Below are 20,971 nucleotides of genomic sequence, written 5' to 3' on the forward strand. Positions count from 1 at the left end.
TCGGAAGATGAGATACAGACAGAGTGTGAGATCAGGAAGGTGACAGGGCAACTGTCATAATTCAGGTGACCTTTCTTCATCCCCCCTCAGATTGCTGTAAAAGGCCAGTCTTGATTGGTTCTCTTTAAGGTAGCCATTTTGTGGAACATGGATGTGGTGGCAACTTTAACTGATGCCCCCTAGACTGCTGTTCATCCCAGTTGGTGGGCATCTCAGACCCTAGCAGTTTCCAAATGAAAACAGGAACAGTGCTTCTAGTCCCTCAGCTTTGTTTTTTGAAATGCATGGGTTGGGGAAGACCTAGCAACCAGTTGAGATATGGTATGGCGATTTAATGGTGCTAACCTTTTACAGCACTTCCCACTCCATTATCACCCAATTTTGAAATATCAATAGACTTGGCTTTTCAAGTCTAACTTTAAAGTGAAATTGTCGGATCCTAAACTCATAGTGCCACTAGAGTGCTATCGCCAGCTGTTCCAATCTTCAAATCAATTTCTGTATTGCTCTTGAGCTCCCTGGTATTCAGGCCCAGGCTGTGCACTTGTCATGTGTCTTAGTTAACAATAATCCCAAATCTTGTATCAGTCCATCAGGTCTAGCATTAGACTATTAAATAGTGGAAAGTGAGGCTAAGCGCAAACCTCTTTTAATTCCATTGGTTCTTGGATTTCCCATTGTGACCGTTGGTAAAAATGTATAGTTTTCTATTTTGTGACGGTGACACTGACAAAGTATGCGTGTTCCATGAAGTATGTTTTTGTGATTCTCTCTCATACGTTTTATTTTTGTATTCACACAGGTGATGTGGGTATGTAATTTGTGCCGAAAACAACAAGAAATCCTCACTAAATCCGGAGCCTGGTTTTACAATAGTGGGTCAAATACAGCACAGAAGGCCAGTGAAGAGGCCCAAGCGGGGCTCCAGAACGAAGAAGCACCTCAGGAGAAGAAGGCTAAGCTGCAAGAGCAGTCCCAGTACCAGGGACCCTCAGGGGACTTAATCACACCAGCCACAGATAAAAGCCGGCCACAAGGGATCGTAAGGCAAGACTCCATTAAAAATGGCTCTGGAATAAAGCATTCAGTTCCAAGCGATCTACCATCTGACAGGTAACACTGTTCTTCCAACTATCGTGTTGGTTGAACTTATTATTACCTTCATTGTAGAATGCTACCAAATTTTCATCAAAATATTTTACAATCACCCTGATGATAATTTTAAACATTTCAAATCAAAATGTAGTAATTGTATAAAAAAGATGCTATAAACAGATATTTGAATATACAGTCCCTCTAGAAACAACATAAGGCATTTGGAACTTGCACATAGTTGAGTGGCATTGCGCAGAGAATCTGCATCCTGTATAACTGCTGAGGTTCCCTGGAATTAGACCATTAAGTTCAGCTATTTGGTTGACATTTCAAAAACCAATAGATGCTCAACACCTAATTAATGTGTCATGAGTCTGCACTGGAGAACTAGTGTGTAAGAAAAATGTCAATCTATAGGTTGCCGTGTCACCTATTTTTATCATTACAGTAGAAAATTCAGCGATGGGATTTAAAGTAATCACACATATGGGGGGGGGGGGGGTAAGGAGAGGTGTCTGAGGATTTAAAGTGAGCCACAGTAACTCTGCTTTTCTATTATTTTAATTGGATCTTACATTAAACATGAAATTCTAAAATATAAATATAATTTACATTGTGCATTCACCTTTGTAAAGTAATGAAAAGTGTAAAGCAATTCTAGCGTTGTGTTCTGGAGCTTTAAACTGGGACAGTTCACTGCATAACGTTGATTTTAACTTGTCATTTAGACCAGTGTTTCTCAACCTTTTTTCATTCAAAAATTATGGACAGTCCTGAGGCACCCTTTAAATTATAGACAATTTTGTAGCACCCCATTCTAAAATGGGGTGCCTCAAGGCTGTCCATAATTTTAAAAGGACACCCCATTCTAAAATGTGAAACTATTCTAATAGTTTTATATAACATAGCAACATCCACACATGTAGGATACCCAAAATTAGAATGGATTTATTCTTCCAAAGCAAATACACTTTTGCACACTGCTACTGACTAGTATTTCAATGTTTCTCTTCTCCCTCAGTTTTTCTCCATCATTGAGCTAATGTGACCCCAGCGTTGATGGAGAGGAGCAGGAGAGGGTCAAACTAGGGTGCTGTGCAGGCAGTTGACATCCTCCTTATCAACTGATGTCATTGGTTGTCAGGACGCTGGCGGCTAGAAGGTGGTAATGGTGCACAATGAAAACCTGTGGCTTTGAGTAACTAAAAGGCAGGCTTGTTCCACCTGCTGGCTTGTATACACATTTTGGGAAATTGTTAGACATTTGCCAAGGCACTCCTGAAGAAACCTCAAGGCACCCCAGGGTGCCTGGGCACCCTGGTTGAGATAGGCTGATTTAGACCATGCCAATCTGATAATACAACCCAATAGCAGATCTGTAATTTAGTTATATTAAAACGACACTGTCATGAAAAGTGATGATTACAAATTGCTGTTACTTGTGAAAGAAACCAGTAAATAATAATGTTTCCTCATGCCACTGAAACACTGCTCTAATCATTAGTGCTCCAATCATTTAAGGTACCAGCAGAAATTCATGCAGTTTCCTACCACTCAATATCCTTTGACTTAAGAATTGAAGGAGCTGGGCAAATAATTCTTGGCTGAACAGTGACAGCGCAATCACTGTGTGGCAGCTCTTACTGTATTCTCCTGTTAGACTTTTTTTGTTCAGCCCCCAGGCTGTTAAACTATTGTAAAACTATTAGTTTAGTTTTTTACATTTTAGAACGAGGAGCCTTGAGAATTTTGTGCAGAATTTTGAAGAGTACCTTGGCTGAAAAAAAATTGAGAAGCCTGTCCTAGAACAGTGTTCCTCAACCTTTTTTGTCAGCCAAGGTACTCTAAAATGATAGACTCTCGAGGCAGCCCACTCTGAAATGTAAAAACTAAACTAAATAAAAATAGTTTTACATAGTGTGGCAGCATCCACACATGTAGGAAACCCAGCGGGGTAATTTATTTATACATTCTAAAATGCAAAAAACAAAACTAATACATATACGAAAGTAATTACATATTGTAGCAGATTGTACACTTGTAGGACACCCTACATTAGTGGTGAATTTTACAAAGCAATATATCTTTGCACACCGGTACTGGCACACTGGTACATCATTTCACTTCTCCCTAAGTCTCTCTTTCACATTTAGCTAACCTGATCTCAGTGATGATGGAGAGGGCCAGGGGAGGGCATACAAGGATGTCCTCAGGCACCCAACATTCTCCTTATCAACCTATGATGGTATTGGCTGATAGGAAGCCATTGGCTGGCCCACACGTTGTAATGCTGCATGATAAAAAACGGTGGCATTGGATAACAAAAAAAAAGCAGGCTTGATCCATTAGCCAGCTTGTTGACAATGGACAATTTTTAGGCATTCTGCCAAGGAACCCCTGAAGAACCCAGAAAGCACCATAGTTGAAAAAACTGCCGTAGACCACTGCCTATGTTGGCTTTACAGAAAGGGATTGAACACTGATTGTTAGAGCTTGCAGTATCATAGGAAATATTAAAAATATCCCAAAAGGAAGGCAACATCCAAATAAAATTTGGAAAAACCAGATATATACAGTACAACATTTATTGGATGTTTATATGATAAACTTGCATCTGCTTTACAACTGGTATGCACCAGAACACAGAATTTTATTATAGTGCACAGTATGGGGGGGGGGGGGGGGCAGATATCACTACAGGAACCAAAGTAAGTAAATGAATCCAAGACAAAGATGTTGTAGGTATGCAGTCACCTACTAATAAATGGAATGAGGAATGATATTAATCTCAGCGGATTTTGCTGCATTCCGCCAAAGCTATGACTGAAACATGAAACAGAATGAATATTCATATTTGATTCGGCTCTGAGCTCACACAATATCAGGACATTCTGATTATGGAGAGCTGCCTCATTAGAATACATTGCAGGTGACTTATAACAGACTGCAGCTTCAAAGCAAGAGCAACAGAAGAAAAGTTCACGATAAAACTTCTGCAGCACATTGTTGTACGAGCGCCGTCTTCACAAGTTCTCTCTAATTATGGAACTTCACATCGAGGGACGTTCACAATATTTATGCTAAACATCTATTACTAAATAGAATGTTCCGGCTCCATTTTAATGGTAACACTTTGTCTCCATAATGACATTTTCACATGGTAAATGCCTCATACACATGACAATAGTGAGATGTAGTGGAGTGAAACGGCCGAATGGCACATTTTACCATATTAAATAATTGCCTAGTACCTCTGCCAGTCCAAGCTTTCAGAAAGCTGCCGGAATGGAGGAATACACCAGGCGCCTTTTCATTTCAGCATGCCCTCGTCTTGCTTCTGTTATGCGGGCAGTCTAGATGCAGATAGGGCTGAGCAGAGTTCTTCCTTAAAACCTTTGTGCTTAAATAATAATAAACATACACAAGATGAATGAGTGTGGGTGCTCTGTACAAGGCATATCCTTCAATAATGCTTTATCTCCTTTGGCTGAGAGATGATATTGTGGGGAATTATACAGTACAGTTTTATGTCTTATCTATCAAGAAGGAAAAGGCAGAGCAGGGCAAAAACAGTCATTGTCTGTTCAGTGTGGCTTAAAGGACGAGTTCCCTCAAAACAAAAACCCACCTACCCTAATATAATATAATCTAAGCTATAATTCCCTCCACTTTACCTCTCTCTGACAACCTTATACCTCCCTACTTGCCTCTCCCTGACAACCTTACCTCTTCCTACTTACTTCTCCCTGACAACCTTACCTTTCACTACTTACCTCTCCCTGACAACCTTACCTTTCACTACTTACCTCTCCCTGACAACCTTACCTTTCACTACTTACCTCTCCCTGACAACCTTACCTTTCACTACTTACCTGTCTCTGACAACCTTATTTCTTCCTACGTAGCTCTCCCTGACAACCTTACTTCTCCCTGACAACATTACCACTCCCTACTTGCATTTTTCTGGCAACCTTACCTCTCTCTACTTACTTATTTTCTGACAACCATACCTAGCTCTGACAAACCTACCTCTCTCTGACAACCTTACCTATCCCTACTTACCTTTCCCTGACAATGTTGCCTCTCCCTGACAACCTTACCTCTCCCTGACAGCTTTACCTCTCCCTACTTACCTGTCCCTGACAGGTTTACCTCTTCTTATTTCTCCCTGACAACCTTACCTCTCCCTACTCACCTTTTCCTGAGAGCTTTACCTCTCCCTGACAACCTTACCTCTCCCTACTTACCTCTCCCTGACAACCTTACCTCTTCCTACTCACCTCTCCCTGACAACCTTACCTCTCCCTACTCACCTTTCCCTGACAGCTTTACCGCTCCCAACTTACCTCTCCCTGACAACCTTACCTCTCCCTACTCACCTCTCCCTGACAGCTTTAACGCTCCCTACTTACCTATCCCTGACAACCTTACCTCTCTCTACTTACCTCTCCCTGACAACCTTACCTCTCCCTACTCACCTTTCCCTGACAGCTTTACCTCTCTCTACTTACCTCTCCCTGACAACCTTACCTCTCCCTACTCACCTTTCCCTGACAGCTTTACCTCTCTACTCACCCCTCTCTGACAACCATGCTCCTCCCTACTTACCTCTCACTGACAGCCTTACTGCTCCCTAATTGCCTCTCATTTGCAGTCTTACCTCTTCCTCTTTAGCTCTCACTGACTACAGCTGCCTTTTACTGAGTGTTAAAATGTATGTAAAATGAAGAACAAAAATGGAATATTTTGCAGCTACCAGTCCTTAGATGATGGCTTCATTAGTCTTCTTTCTATTTTTCAGGCTTTTTCCTTTATTTTCACCTGATCTTGCATGTAACACATTTCCTGCCCCAGGTAAGGAAGTGTGTTAGGACTACAAAACGCCTCCCTATCTTCTCTCCTCCATAACATAGGGGGAAGGTGATTACACATTTACAGAGGTGAAGTGGACAGGTCTAAAAAGCTTTAGATAGCACTGCGGAGTGCACAGGATCTTGCAAGTTTACCGGCTTTCTGGCAGGAGACTTCTATTGGCTAGTTTAAATATCAATATATGTAATATAACAAAAATTTGTCAAATCAGCCTTGTAAAAATATAAAAGTCAGATAAAAAGTAAATGACCCAAAATATCTGGTTAGTGATGATAGACCCCTCCATCTTTGCTGTAAGACGTGCTATGTCTTGCTGTCCTCAGTCCGTATAGCACATGTGTATCAGCAGAGGGAATAAATGTCATCCAGCCGCTGACTGCATCTAATAATTGTATGTCAGCTAATCCACACCTTGAAGAAAGGTCATTGTCATTAATTAATAACGCTGTCATATAAAAACAAAGGCTTTTCTTCCTATGCCTTCTCAGTATGGGAAGGATTAACCACCAGGGTTTTTATAGACTGGAAATGATTGAATAAGCGACGTTGTAAAGTTTTTATGAAAGTTGTATATTCATAGTAGAAGCAGCATCTGCCCCATCCAGTATCAGATATAGGGGTGTTCATTTATGACCCAATGCACCAGTTTGCGCATTGCTTGAGAACACTTTTTGTTGGGTTTTTATTGCTGTCTTTGGTCCCATGGTAGAGATCAGCTCTCACTTCCTATCTCAATGACTGTGTGATGTCTAGATTTACTATAAGTGGCTCTACGTTACTCCTGGACCCATGCTGGAGCAGTGCAAGTTGCACATTGCACTAGTAGATGAGATTGTAACATACATACTTACTGCTGTATGGGCCTTTAGACAACCTTTATTTGTGGCAATGTAGGCTTAGGCTGGCCATATATTATACAATTCTCATGTACAATTTTCCTTTAGATTTACTAAAACTATATAATATGAGATCAAACCTAAACACTTTCAGTTTGTATGCAATCAAGCACACCCTTGCACTACATAGTTGAAGGTAAAGCTAAAGGAAATTGAACAAGAAAAATGTATAATGTATGGCCAGCTTTACTCAATAAATTGTAACAGGGGCAAAACCCTAATGGGACAATGGGACTTTGTCCATTCAAGGTAAAGTGACAGTGTCACTCATAGCGTACCACTTCCTTGCATTGCCAAAGCCCTCACCAACAGAGAAGGGATCACATGCCCCCCCCCCCCCCCCACAATGTGACAAGGCTCAAGTCTAGGCAGGCAAGTTTAAAGCTTGAACACCGTCATATGGGGGATGCTTTGATGTTACTCCATTGTCTAAGGTCCAATACCAGTTGACACCTGAGCTTAGACAGGTGGGGATGCTGCTGTGAAAATGATTATTATTATACAGGATTTATATAGCGCCAACAGTTTTCTCAGCGTTTTACAATATAACGGGAGACAATACAGCAACAATACAGTTCAATACAAGAGGGATTTGAGGGCTCTGCTTCTTGGAGCTTACAATCTAGGAGGGAGGGGCTAGAGGTACAAAAGGTAGTAACTGTGGGGGATGGACTTGTTCGAAGTGTAGAAGATTCCAGTATTAGCTGAGGGCAGGATAGGCTTCACTGAAAAGATAGGTTTTCAGAGATCGCCTAAAAGTGAGCAGAGTAGGCGATAGTCTGATAAATTGGGGTAGAGAGTTCCAGAGGATGGGGAAGCTCTGGAGAAGTCCTGCAGACAAGCATGGGAGGAGGAGACAAGGGAGCTAGAGAGTAGGAGGTCTTGCGAGGAGCAGAGAGTACGGTTTGGGTGATATTTAGAGACAAGATCGCTGATGTAATTTGAGTTATAAATGGCTTTATATGTTATTGTTAATGTTTTGAATTTTATCCGTTGGGCAACAGGGAGCCAGTCGGGATGTACGGGGGACGGAACGGCAGGACATTTGAAAATGACAAAAAGTGACATTCACTAAAATCACTAAAATGACATAGTAAAACATTACTGTATCAAACCATTTCACATACATTTTGTCCCTACTGCTTTGTCCTGTGCCCTGCCTACATTTTTACTGTTCTTTCTGCCTGGAAACTGAGAAACGTCCATGGCGTCCAAAAAGCGTCCCTTTAGGTCAAAAGCGGTTTTAGACCAGCTAGAGAACAGCGATAGTAAATTAGAACCACTTGCAGAATTCAGTGATAATGATTCGTGGGGAAATTCGTCATCAGACAGTGAAAACGATTTTGCAACTTTGCTCAGTGATGTGCGAAATTGGCGCTAAATTTCAAATTTCAGGGTTTTTGGTTTGATTATTTTATTGAATTGAATTTATTATTATTATATTATTATTTTTTATGAGTATTTATTAAATTATAATTTATGATTTCGTGTTTCAAGTTTTATCCTACCCGGGATGTTTACTAGACTCTTGTTCGGACAGATTTCAGTGAGTTATTCCTAAAAATGACAGGCCTACAATAAAAAAAATACATATTTCCATGCAAAAAAATGTACCGCTTTGAGCACAGAAATATGGACATAATCAGACCGCTAGGGAGGATAAGAACGTTTGTTTGGTTTTCTAAATGTTAGTGGGGTCAAATCAGTATTTGCTTTCAGCCAAACAAAGGAAGAAGATTGAAGGAGCAGAATGGAAATTTTTTCTAGAGTGAACAAATTTCTAAAAGTGAATGTGGTGTTCGTTCGGGAAAATCTAATTTTCTTCAAAAACTGAATGTTCAAACCGTCTTTCGTCATGTTATGGAATGTACCGATGAGAATGTTCATGCAAATGTACAAATCTTGGCATATGGCCAGCATTATAGACAGCAGCATGTACAATGTATAAGTACGCTCATTATGATTTTGCCTAACCCCTTCAATCTGTGCCTGGCCATCCTTGCCCACTTTTAGTAAACTGAACCACTTCTTACAAATAAAAAAAAGGATTTAGCAGGTTTTCAGCTCTGTAAGTGATTTGGAACAGATGGGATGCATCAGACTGTTTTTTTTTCACTTGCTAAGATTTTACACTTTTAATGTCATAAGATCAAGCACACTATTTTAAATCTGCTGGCTTGTCTTTTATAGGAGTGCATCTCTATGGGGTATATTGTGTACAGTCGTTATACTGTATGTGGTTTAAGCCGGGTCCTTGTGTCAGATTATCTAGAATGTTCTCATGTTTAAACATATGGCTCAGCTCACTGTTGTGTATACAAGACAATTAACTTAAAGGATTTATGGAGCAAGCATGAGCCAAACAGGGATCTTTCTTGAGAACTATTCATCAAGTCTGACTTTCTAATCAGTTCCTCTGCTCTTTGCACACTGGGCCTGGTATATAAAACTAGAGCAGAGGAAGGTAGATGGTTTCAAGCAAAAGGCACATTTGGGCTTATTTGAAGATGAACACCAGGCAAGCAGATAAATGTACATGAGATACATATACGGGAGCTTTTTTGCCTGCCAAAGGATTTGTATTTCTATCCATCCAGTTCTGAAATTTATACCGCTGTGTCATACAGAGCAGCTGGACAGAACAGCTGGCAGGACAGAAGACCTGTATATTCTCTGCTGCAGTTAAGTAACATATACAGGTCTTCTCCTTCCCACACTCCATAACTGGACATTGAAGGGAGGATCAAAATATCAATGAGCTCTTCTCACTGTCACTTTGCTCTCTCCTCCAAGTATGTTCTTTGTAGGCACAAGAGCACTTCAGGACTAGGTGATGGGCTTCTTGTGCTGCTTCTCGCTTTCCCAGCCTAAGCTTTGCAACTTGACCTAGTTGGTCCAGGCACATTGTACATTTTCCATCCGGTAGTGTGAAGTGTTCATAAAAACTTTGTTGGTTCTCAAGACTAAAAGCACAATCTAGGGCTTTCAGACCTGAAAAAATGCCATACCCCTGATCCCTAACCTTGCCATGACCCTTAGTCTTACCCCTAACACTGAACATTATCCTCAGTTTAACCTCTAAAACGTACACCAACCTCCTCAACTAACCTCTCCACCACCTAACTCATGATCTAACGCTAAAACTTGACACTTAACCTGATTCTAACACCTAACCCTAACATCTAACCTCAGCTCTGTGTTAAACCTTAATCTATACTTCAATTAATCTTAACACCAAAATGAAGCCAAACACATAAAGCCTAAGCTTAGGCTAAACATAAGCACAAGGGGCATTACTTACCTTCAGTCCCATGTGCTGCTGTGTCCTCATTTAGCAGAAATCTTTCTCCTCTGATGCCAACTCCCCCATTGACCTGATCTTCCGGTGCCCGACTATGCATGCCTATTCAACCTAGTGCTCGATTCATCATACAGCTTCTATGAATGAAACCTGATCTATAAATAGAGGATGCGTGAATGATTGAAAGGTCTGCTCCCTCCATTCGTAGATCACGTTTTATTCCTGAAAGCTGTAGTACCGGCTTTTATGAATGGCACAGCTAGGCAGAAAGGTTGGGCATAGTCGGGCAATCTTGATGAGTGCCTGTGACAGCTCCCTTAGTTCTATTAACCCCCGCCATACCAGAGGATTACATCATCGTTGAAGGAGGAAGATTTGTGCTAAACAAGGATACAGTAGCAAAAGAGACACATTATATTGAAGATAATTAATATCTCTTGTGCTTGTTTATTTATAAAACAGAATCAATCTCCGCTATATCATTTTTTTTTTTAAACTTTATTTTCAAAAATGTGTTTTTACACAGGAGTAAAACAATCAGGTACTATAGAATGTACAGAAATTTGTCCAAGAAGTAAAGGAGACTGATATAATACCAAACGGCATAGTAGGACCGACACATGGAGCATCAACAATTATTTGGATAACATAAATCTAAAGATGGTGTTCTCTAGCCGTATTATGTTTTTTTATAATGGTCCTCCAGCAGGTCTATGTCACCCCATGTTGCACATTATGGCAGACTAAGTTGTCAAATGAAACCCACCAGTGCTGCGCTATCAGCATTCCAGCTGATCCTGGGGGTCTCCATCTTCTCCCAGTCATCCTTTCAGGTTTGCTCTGTTTGGCTGCTTGAATGACATCGCTCCCACACATATGTGAGAGTCACTTCATCACGGCACAGAGCGTTACGGTAAATATACTTAGAGCTGTGAAGCATTTATGACAGAACAGACCACTACCTATCAGTAGTTTTTGCATTTTAGGGATTTTAACATCTGATTAATTACTCAACACAAAAAAAAATTAAATATCACTATTTATGTTGGCATCATTTATGGTTATTAAGGATTGTCACCCAGAGTCACCTATTTACCATTTATGGTGTACCTAGGTTACACCTTTTATATATAATCTTGGGTGTATGTTCACTGTTATCCATTATTTTGGATGTTTTCATGTGTATTCTATTCTACATTTATTTTTTGTGATTCTATTTTAGATGTTTAAGTTGTGAGGATTCATTTTTCTTGACCATTTGATATATAATTATTATTAGCGCAGCACCAATTATTTTTCATTTAGCATTGTTCCATTTGGTATATGGTAAGGTGTTAGTAGCTGTATATAAAGATTAGATACTTAGAGCGCGGGAGGACTACATAGATATAATTCCTCAACACAGTTCTTCTAAGCTGGCAGTTTTGTAGCTGGAAATCTAAGTTAATTGATTATTAACCAACCTGTGAACATCTAAATTGGGATCATCAACGTTCCCACCAGTTCGAATTTCCATTTGTCTTTTAGTAAATTTGTTCACAGACACATAAGACGTAAGACACAGAAGACATCTCCAGCCTTCCTTATGGCTCCTAGGTTAATAATTTAGAGGGCTGAGATGCCTCCTTTCATAACAAAGTGGTTATAGAGTATTTTACAGTATTAGCAATTAATTATTGCAGATTGCAGAAGTTTTTAGAGTTTAAGCCAAAAATGTTACCAATAAAATGTATCACTTATATTCTAAACTTTCTATATTAAAATTGAAATTGCTGTAGACTCTATTTCCTCCTTTCACCTTAGCACATACCGGTACATCCAAAATACTTAATGTGATATATGGGAAAGGTGGTTTTAGGACTGCTAATATTTTATCAGCAAGGCATGAGGAGAAACAGGAGGGCAGCACAGTGGCGAAATGGGCAGCACAGTGGCTAAATGGTTAACACTTCCGCCTGGCAGTACTAGGGTCGTTGGTTCGAATCCCAGCCATGGCACCTCCTGCCTGGAGTTTGCATGTTCACCCTGTGCCAGCGTGGGTTTCCTCCGGGTACTCTGGTTTCTTCCTACACTCCAAAGACATGCTGGTAGGTTAATTGGATCCTGTCTAAATTGGCCCTTGTATATGAATGTGAGTTAGGGACCTTAGATTGTACGCCCCTTGAGGGTTAGGGACTGATGTGAATGTACAATATATATGTAAAGCGCTGCGTAAATTGACAACGCTATATAAGTACCTGAAATAAAATAATAATTAAAATAATAAACAATGCCCATTGGTATCAAAAAGGTGTCCTTAGCTTGCATGTACATGGAAGCAGAGCACTGAGATTCATGTGGTGCAGTCAAAGTTTCTTATACACCAGGATGGAGAAAGAGGACAGTCTTGCTAAGGGAATGGCAAAGTCATCCGTCAGTTTGCTGCATTTTGCAGCAATAAGAAATAAGACAAGTGCAGAAATGGAAGAGATATTAAAGTCTTATGAGGAAGATTAAACTCCTAATCTTCTAAGGATGATTAGATTTCTAACACTGTGTTGTACGTTAAACGATCATGCTCTAACTTTGCTGCGGCCATTAGAAGCTTGCCTATGTGACACCGCTGCTTTCATTGAGTTAATTAAGCAACTTTCTGATAAATCGGCACCCATAGGGCTTTGACGAGCATTCTCAGTAGAAGCCATTAAATACGTACACATTGATTTAGTGTTCACCAGTGAGGGGTTCTAGAGAAAGCTCAGAGACCAGTTATATAATCTCCCATCTCACATTAAGAAAAAGGTTGCTATATACATTCACTTCATTTTTTGCTCATGGAAATCTGATTTCTTTTATTGTGTTATTATGTGCAGTATCAGTCATTTTCAGCTACAGACACGCCTGCAGTCCATCCCCATTTTCAGAAGACTGCCTGGGTTTAAAGGGATTAGTTTATGTCTGATGTAAATGATATTGGCCATATGAGCATACATGGAGTCTAGACATATGAGGGATGAGCCTAAAGGTGACCTAAACTCAACAGGTTATTATTATTATTATACAGGATTTATATAGCGCCAACAGTTTGCTCAGCACTTTACAATATAAGGGAGACAGTACAATTACCATACATTTCAGTACAGAAATAATATGTGAGCCCTGCTCGTGGAGCTTACAATCTAAAGGAAGGGGGAGGTGATAGAAATGGTGATAGCTGCGGGGGATCATCTGGTGGAGGTGATTCAAGTACAGTTCTTAGGTGAGGGTGGGGTAGGCTTCCCTGAATAAGTGAGTTTTCAAAGATCGCCTAAAGGCAGACAGGGTGGGGGCTGACCGGACGTACTGTGGTAGGGAGTTCCAGAGGATGGGAGAGGCTCTGGAGGCGAGCGTGGGAGGAGGTGACGAGGGAGCTAGAGAGGAAGATATCTTGAGTAAGTAAAGATTTGTTATGCTATAGGAAGCATCAAGAAATATTTATGGTACCTAAGCAGTATCCTGACTATGTTAGCTTTTCTGCTGAGATTAGGAGTGATATTTTTTGGTGTCACTATTGTGCTGCTCAGTGTTCTCCAGGCTGGAGGAGAACCTGTACCTGAGGACCTGCAGACCAACATCTTCCTGATTCTGCTTCATTCATTCTGTTTGACTTCCTCCACGTCTTCTGCTGCCTCTTGAATATTCTTCCACTAGTCATCAGATTACTTTCTCTACTAAGGTGGCTGCTTCCACACAACAATGCATTGCAAAACAAGGCATGGCAAGTCAGTGATGATCAAAAGACTTACTTCCAGGAGTCTACAGGCTATACCAATGGTCACTTTTGCCTGATAAAGAAGTTCTTTTACCCTTGATTCACATATATGCGGCCGTGAGGGCCGCATTTTGCGGGGGCACAAGATCCCATTCATTTGAATGGACTCCCGTGCCCAGTGACATGCAGGGAAGAAGTCCCTGCACTTCTTCTGTAAATTCAGCCCACACGGGAACCTCGGTTCCCAGTACGGTTGCATTTTCCACTTCGGGCAGCATGCCATTAGAACTAATGGCACCTGCCTGTGGGTTCGCATTCCTCTGTGCGGGTGGTGCGGCTGCACGGATTTTTGTACATATCCGCAGCCTCACCACCTGCACATATGTGAACCTAGCCTTAGTGGCTACAAAATGTTGCTGTTATGTGATCATTAAAATGGCTTGGGTCAAGCAGCCTGGTGTGCTCATGATGTACCATGTTCTTGAGTCCTAATCGTGACTCTTCCCTTTATTTAAAAGGCTGCAGCTGAAGTTTCAATCAGACAAAGTGAGGCTCAAAGCAGATAGTGCTTGCTGTTTCTCCTTTAAAAACCCATAGTTCCCCAGGAAACCTCTGCCATATATTTAATACTTGTTGTAAAACAAAGATTGCATACATAAAGTGGGCCCGATGATTGGCCAGGCTGCAAACAGAATTCTACCTCTCTAACACACCCTGCTGGAGCAAATTTAGACAACAAGAGGCACAGAAAATATGCTGAGAGATCTCTCCTGTTGAGGTATATTTGGCAGACTACAACCCACTGGCTACAGAATCCACAAAAAAGCCAAAAGGGATTTGGCAAAAATACTACATCCCTATACTGTAAAACGTGGAATACAGCAATACTTTTCACAGGCTACATTTTATATGCTCTCTATTAAGAGAACTGTATGTACTTGTAACATCATGTTCAATTTAAATAGAACAAATGTAGGAGGAATAGGACTGGAGACTGTAGCAAGCTAATTACTCTTCTGCATTTACACAAAGATGTCAGTCTAATACTGGGAGTTTAGTGACAAGAAGAAGAAGCAGTGGGATGTCATAAATGTGGTGTAACTCTTTCATGACCAAGTCAACACAGGACAAGCCGGTGAGCAAACTGTATTTCCTAAATGCAGCAGAGAAAACCGAGGTCAACAACTTGGCTATGCTGTCTGGCAGCAATGACTGGCTTATATAACTTATTGAACAAAATATGACATTTTTGGCCAGTATTTTGGCAGGCTGATTCAGGGCCGCACCAAATTAATTCCAAGATAGGAATTCAATCCATTCGGCAGGTACACTGTGCTCTCTGAGTGAGGTTTAAATACAACATTTTTGACTGGATTATACAGTGCTTGATGCTGCCACCACCATGCTTCACTGTTGGGATGGTATTGGGCAGGCGATGATTAGTGCCTGGTTTTTTCCAGTCGTAACGTTTAGAACTGAGGCCAAACAGTCACAATCTGAGAGTCCTTCAGGTGCTTCTTTGCAAACTGCATGCAGGCTTTCATGTCTTTTGCACTGAGAAGATGCTTCCCTCTAGCCATTCTGCCATAAAGCCCAGATCGGTGGAGGGCTGCAGTGATGATAGTCCTTCTGTCCCATCTCCACACAGGATCTCTGGAGCTCAGTCACAGTGACCATTGGGTTCTTTGTCACCTTTCTTACTAAGGCTCTTCTCCCCAATTTGCTCAGTTTGGCTGGCGACCAGCTCATGTAAGAATCCTGGTTGTGCCAGACTTCCTTCATTTGAAATTATGGAGGCCACTGTGCTCTTGGGAACCTTCAGTGCAGCAGAAATATTTTTGTATTCTTCCCCAGATCTGTGATTTGCAATAATCCTGTCCTGAGCTCTGCAGACAGTTCCTTTGACCTCCTGGCTTTTGCTCTGATACAGTATGCATTGTCAGCTGTGAGGCCTTTCATAGAGAGGTGTGTGCCTTTCCAAATCATGTCCAATCAATGGAATATACCACAGGTGGACTTCAATCAAGGTGTAGAGACATCTCACCAATGATCAGGAGAATTGAGAGGCACCTGAGCTAAATTTCAAGTGTTGCTGCAAAGGGTCTGAATACTTATGCCAATGTGATATTTCAGTTTTTCCGATTTCATACATTTGCAAACATTTGTAAAATTCTGTTTTCACTTTGTCATTTTGGGCTATTTAGAGTAGATTAACTAGGGGAAAAATGAATTTAACCACGTCCCTCCTGAGAATTTATTCCCTTTCCTGACCAGGCCATTTTTTGTGTTATGGTGCTGTGTTAACTGACAATTGTGCGGTCATGCAACGCTGCACCTAAATTAAATTTACATCTTTTTTTTTTTTCCCCACAAGTTGAGCTTTCTTTCGGTGGTATTTGACTGTATGGTTTTTATTTTTTTGTGCTATAAGGAAAAAAAGACCGACAATTTTGAGAAAAAAAAACAATATGTTTGACTTTGTGCTATAAAACATATCCAGTAAAAAAAGTTTAAAAATGAAATTTTGTCATTAATTTATGCCAAAATGTATTCTGCTACATGTCTTTGCTAAAAAATATCCCAATATGTGTAAATGAATTGGTTTATGTGAAAGTTATAGCGTTTACAAATGGCGGTATATATACTGGGATTTTTAAATGTTTTATTTTTACTAGTAATGGTGTCGATCAGCGACTTATAGTGGGACTGAAGGACTGCGGCGGACATTCTGACACTGGGGGGAACTGACTTTGTGTCACATCCCCAGTGACACCAATACAGTGATCAGTGCTAAAAAAAAAAGCACTGACACTGTATTAATGGCCCTGGGCAGGAAGGGGTTAACATGAGGGGCGATCAACGGGTTAACTGTGTGCTGGGTGTGTTTTACTAGGGGGCGGTGTCTGTGTGCTTCACTGTAAGCACACTGCTTTGCATGGCTGTACTGTGCACAGCCATGCAAACCAGGGTCCCCGAGCTGACGGGTAGGAGAACTGTTAGTAAACAAAACAGTTCTGCTCTCCATTGGAGATCCTCGGTAATCACCGGACACCGGCGAGTAATCATCGGATGCCGGCGAGTAATCACCGGCTGGGACCTGCAAATGCAAAATCACGTATATATACGTGATTTTGCGCACCCATGTCGCCCTGTAGCAGTATTTCTGCTATAGGGCAGTCGGGAAGCAGTTAAACAACAGTAGTATCAGGCAAAATAACAAAATTTAAAAAAGTAAAGGGGGTCTGAATACTTTATGAATGCACGATGTAACTTTAAAATGAACCCATACTATGCACAATGCACCAAAAAGTCAGTAAAACACCATATGGTATCTGCTTCTACCTCAGAAATGCCACCACCTTGTTAATGTGCCACTAGGGCCCTATGACAAAATGTAGCAAATACCAGGTATAGGGCACATGTGCACAGTATCCCAAATGTATTCAGCTTTGTTTCCATCTATTGTCAGGCCAGAACTACAGTATGCCATATGAGGTGGTTTGCCTATCCTGAATGTATTCAGCTTAGTGTCTATTGTCAGGCCTGAACTGTGCCATACAAGGTGATTTGCCTATCCCATGCTTGCCAACATATATGGCCCTGCCATCCCTGCCCACGGCCTATACTTACCACACTTATCTTCCAGGTGATTCCATTCAGATCATGCTCAATTTCTGGCCAGTCCTGTCTAGATAACACCTAATTTCTGGTAAGCCCCGCCCATAATTATTCAGGAACTACCCACTTGTGGCCACAGATCTTTTCAGTCAATACCCTTTTTTAAGTTACTGTGCATGATCAATAACTCAAACAATGGTGATGTTGTGACCTTTGAATTCAACCTGGGACAGAACAATATTGGGACAGGGCACCTAGATTGTTATTTTATTATTATTATTATTATTATTATTATTATTATTAGGAGGGCCCTGCTCCTTGGAGCTTACAATCTAAGAGGGAGGGGCTAGTGGTACAAAAGGTAGTAACTGTGGGGGATAGACTGGTACGAGGAGTAGAAGATTCCATTATTAGCTGAGGGCAGGATAGGCTTCCATAAAGAGATAGGTTTTCAGAGATCGCCTAAAAGTGAGCAGAGTAGGCGATAGTCTGATAAATTGGGGTAGAGAGTTCTGGAGGATGGGGGAAGCTCTGGAGAAGTCCTGGAGACGAGCACGGGAGGAGGAGACGAGGGAGATAAAAGAGCAGGACGTCGTGCGGGAGCGAAGAGTACGGTTTGGGTGATATTTAGAGACAAGTTTGGAGATGTAGTTTGGGCAGAGTTATAAATGGCTTTGTATGTTATTGTTAATGTTTTGAATTTTATCCGTTGGGCAATGGGAAGCCAGTGGAGGGATTGGCAGAGAGGGGTGGCAGATATGGAATGCTTAGTAAGGTGGATGAGTCTGGCAGCAGCATTCATGATAGACTGAAGAGGGGATAGAATGCGATTCGGTAGGCCAATGAGGAGGGAGTTACAATAGTCAATGCGAGATATAACACGGAAGTGAATTATTTGCTGTTGATGATGTTGATGTCCTGGCAAGTCCTCAACATTTGGCTTCTGTGTTATATAAATACTGACTATTTACTGCTTCAGTTGGCTATTGACCTAAAGCAGACCAAAAAAACTTCATTATAAAGACTGCAAGCAGGCAAGCTCTTTATTGCAGAAGAGACATGCAATGTTTATTCTTCAATAAACTAAACCTACCTACCTGCCCGCAGTCTTTTTTGGAATGTACACTGAGCTGCCCAGCACAGTTTACATTCTGCCAGAGATCCTATGTACCTGGATGACTTATCTCCCATGGATATGCAAGAGTGACTTCATCAGACGCCAATGAGGATGGCCAAAGCCTGGCACCTGGAAGAAGCCGGGTAGAAGATGCCAGCGCTGGCGAGGGACATCATACCATTGAAGGAACGGTAAGTATTGTGGAGTTTAGTTCTACTTTAGGGTTTAGAGAAGCAGTGGAACTGCCGTTTGAGGGAACATACATGACAGGCTGATGATGCTAACTGTGAAGCAATGGCTTAGCTTTGTCAGCTTGCAACAGAAAGTGTCGTTATTGGCAGTATCTCCAGGTAACACAATAGACTGACAAAAATGATTTGCTGAAGAAAACTGCATACAGTGAGACATGATGCCAGACATATTAAAAAATAGATTTTGGGTTGACATACACTGTAACCTAAGCAGTTACCAGAACACAGTATTTTTCACTATGGGATAAAGTTGCCACATACGGAGATGGATGTTATGTGAGACAATCAAATTATTTGTTTCATTTTTCCAGTGCAAGCTTGAAGATGAAAGACAAAGCGTTACAGACCTTTTATTTCTGGCATGTTTGTGAAATTTTGGAAGCTGCAGGACAGGGTTTCTCAACCAGGGTTCCATGGAAAACCTAGGGTTCCTCCAGAGGTTGCTAGAAGTTCCTTGAGCAATGAGCAATTTTGCCTCTCAAATAAGTTCCCACTGACACCATTGATCTTTTTAGCTATCTGTAAGGGGGTAATTCTTCCCAATGACCACAAGTGTAAGGAGCATTCTTCCCACTGACCATCGCTCTAATGCAGGGTTTCTCAACTAGGGTTCCTCCAGAGTTTGTTAAGGGTTTCTTGAGCAATGAGCAATATCTGCCTCTCAAATAAGTTCCTACTGACACCATTGATCTTTTTCGCTATCTGTATGAGGGTAATTCTTCCCAATGACTACAAGTGTAAGGAGCATTCTTCCCACTGACCATCGCTCTAATGCAGGGTTTCTCAACTAGGGTTCCTCCAGAGTTTAAGGGTTCCTTGAGCAATCAGCAATTTCTGCCTCTCAAATAAGTTCCCACTGACACCATTGATCTTTTTAGCTATATGTATGGGGGCATTTCTTCCCAATGACCACAAGTGTAAGGAGCATTCTTCCCACTGACCATCGTATCCACTGACCATTCTAATGTATTGTGAGTTGTAGATATAGTAATTTTTACTAGGGGTTATCTGAGACTGAAAAATTATTTCAAGGGTTCTTGTGTGTTGAAAGGGTTGAGAAAGGCTGCTCTAATGTATCATGACTTGTAGATGTAGGGTTGTACGTGTACTTGTAGATTCAAGGGTTCCTCTGTGTTCAAAAGGTTGAGAAAGGCTGCTGCAGGATGTAGTGTTGGAATTGTGATGTGCATCCTATGGCGTAGTGTTGCCTTTATTGTAGTGTTTGCCGTGCATCACCTTGCATTTTTGCAAACACATCATGGCCTGTTCTTCTACATTTCATCTGTTTTTATCCCTCTATACAAGTCATTAGAAATGCAATGTACACATGTCATACACATAGGACCATTTCAATTCAAACTCAAGATGTTTTCCCCGGAACGTAGGCAGCATTGAACTTGTTCCTGAAGCCCGAAGCACATAAACAGTAACTGAAACCTGATTTGGTTACTATAATTCATCCAAATTTTCTCCAAATTTCACATACCAGTATGGAATTTGAACGTCTGTCCCACTATGGAGGTGCTGCGTGTAAGCCAGAACAGACATTGATGACTTGAGCGGTTGCAGATCTCCAGCTTATAATGAAAGCTTGCCAATATCTGGCTAGTCTTATACATTGCATTAATTAACAAGTATTGTTTATTAGGGACCCAGGAAGTGATGACTGGGAAGAAATGTTTTGTCATCGCCTACTGTATAGAAATACTGCAGATTGCATTCATTACATACCAAAGTCACCATGAAAATGTCCAGTGGAAATACTCATTCCCCTCAGGGATGTTCATCAGATATACTAATCAGTTTAAAAGAACTCCTTTACAACAAACTGATATTTTAGATTTAGATAGATTTATGGCTTTTTAGTTGAACTTGAAGGACATGTGTCTTTTTTTCAACCTAAGTAGTTAACATGACTGCTGGCAGGCTTGTTTTATTTCTTGGAGATGAGATATTGCCAAAAGAAATCCTAGCTCTGGCCACCTGCCATGGTCATTACAAAGCCAAAGCCTTCCTCAATAGATCTGTCTTACTCTAGAACAGGTAAATAAAAGTGCAGTCCACCTACCAGAAAGTGAAACCATCTTTATG

At 41.0% G+C, this 20,971-nt stretch overlaps 1 protein-coding gene across 41 annotated transcripts in view; it reads left to right on the top strand.

The window, feature by feature from the left end:
• The window catches only part of RIMS2 (regulating synaptic membrane exocytosis 2), a 919,325-nt gene that overhangs the window by 251,939 nt on the left and 646,415 nt on the right, over window positions 1-20,971 (top strand). For all 41 annotated transcript variants that reach the window (XM_089658335.1, XM_089658295.1, XM_089658297.1 and 38 more), the window contains one exon: window positions 803-1,113. In XM_089658335.1, the coding sequence (XP_089514461.1) occupies window positions 803-1,113 (311 nt within the window). The remainder of the gene's footprint in view (window positions 1-802; window positions 1,114-20,971) is intronic.

This window comes from Staurois parvus, unplaced genomic scaffold, assembly GCF_062004578.1.
Source record: "Staurois parvus isolate SC_StPar_1 unplaced genomic scaffold, SC_StPar_1.0 ptg001062l, whole genome shotgun sequence".
Taxonomy (NCBI): domain Eukaryota; kingdom Metazoa; phylum Chordata; class Amphibia; order Anura; family Ranidae; genus Staurois; species Staurois parvus.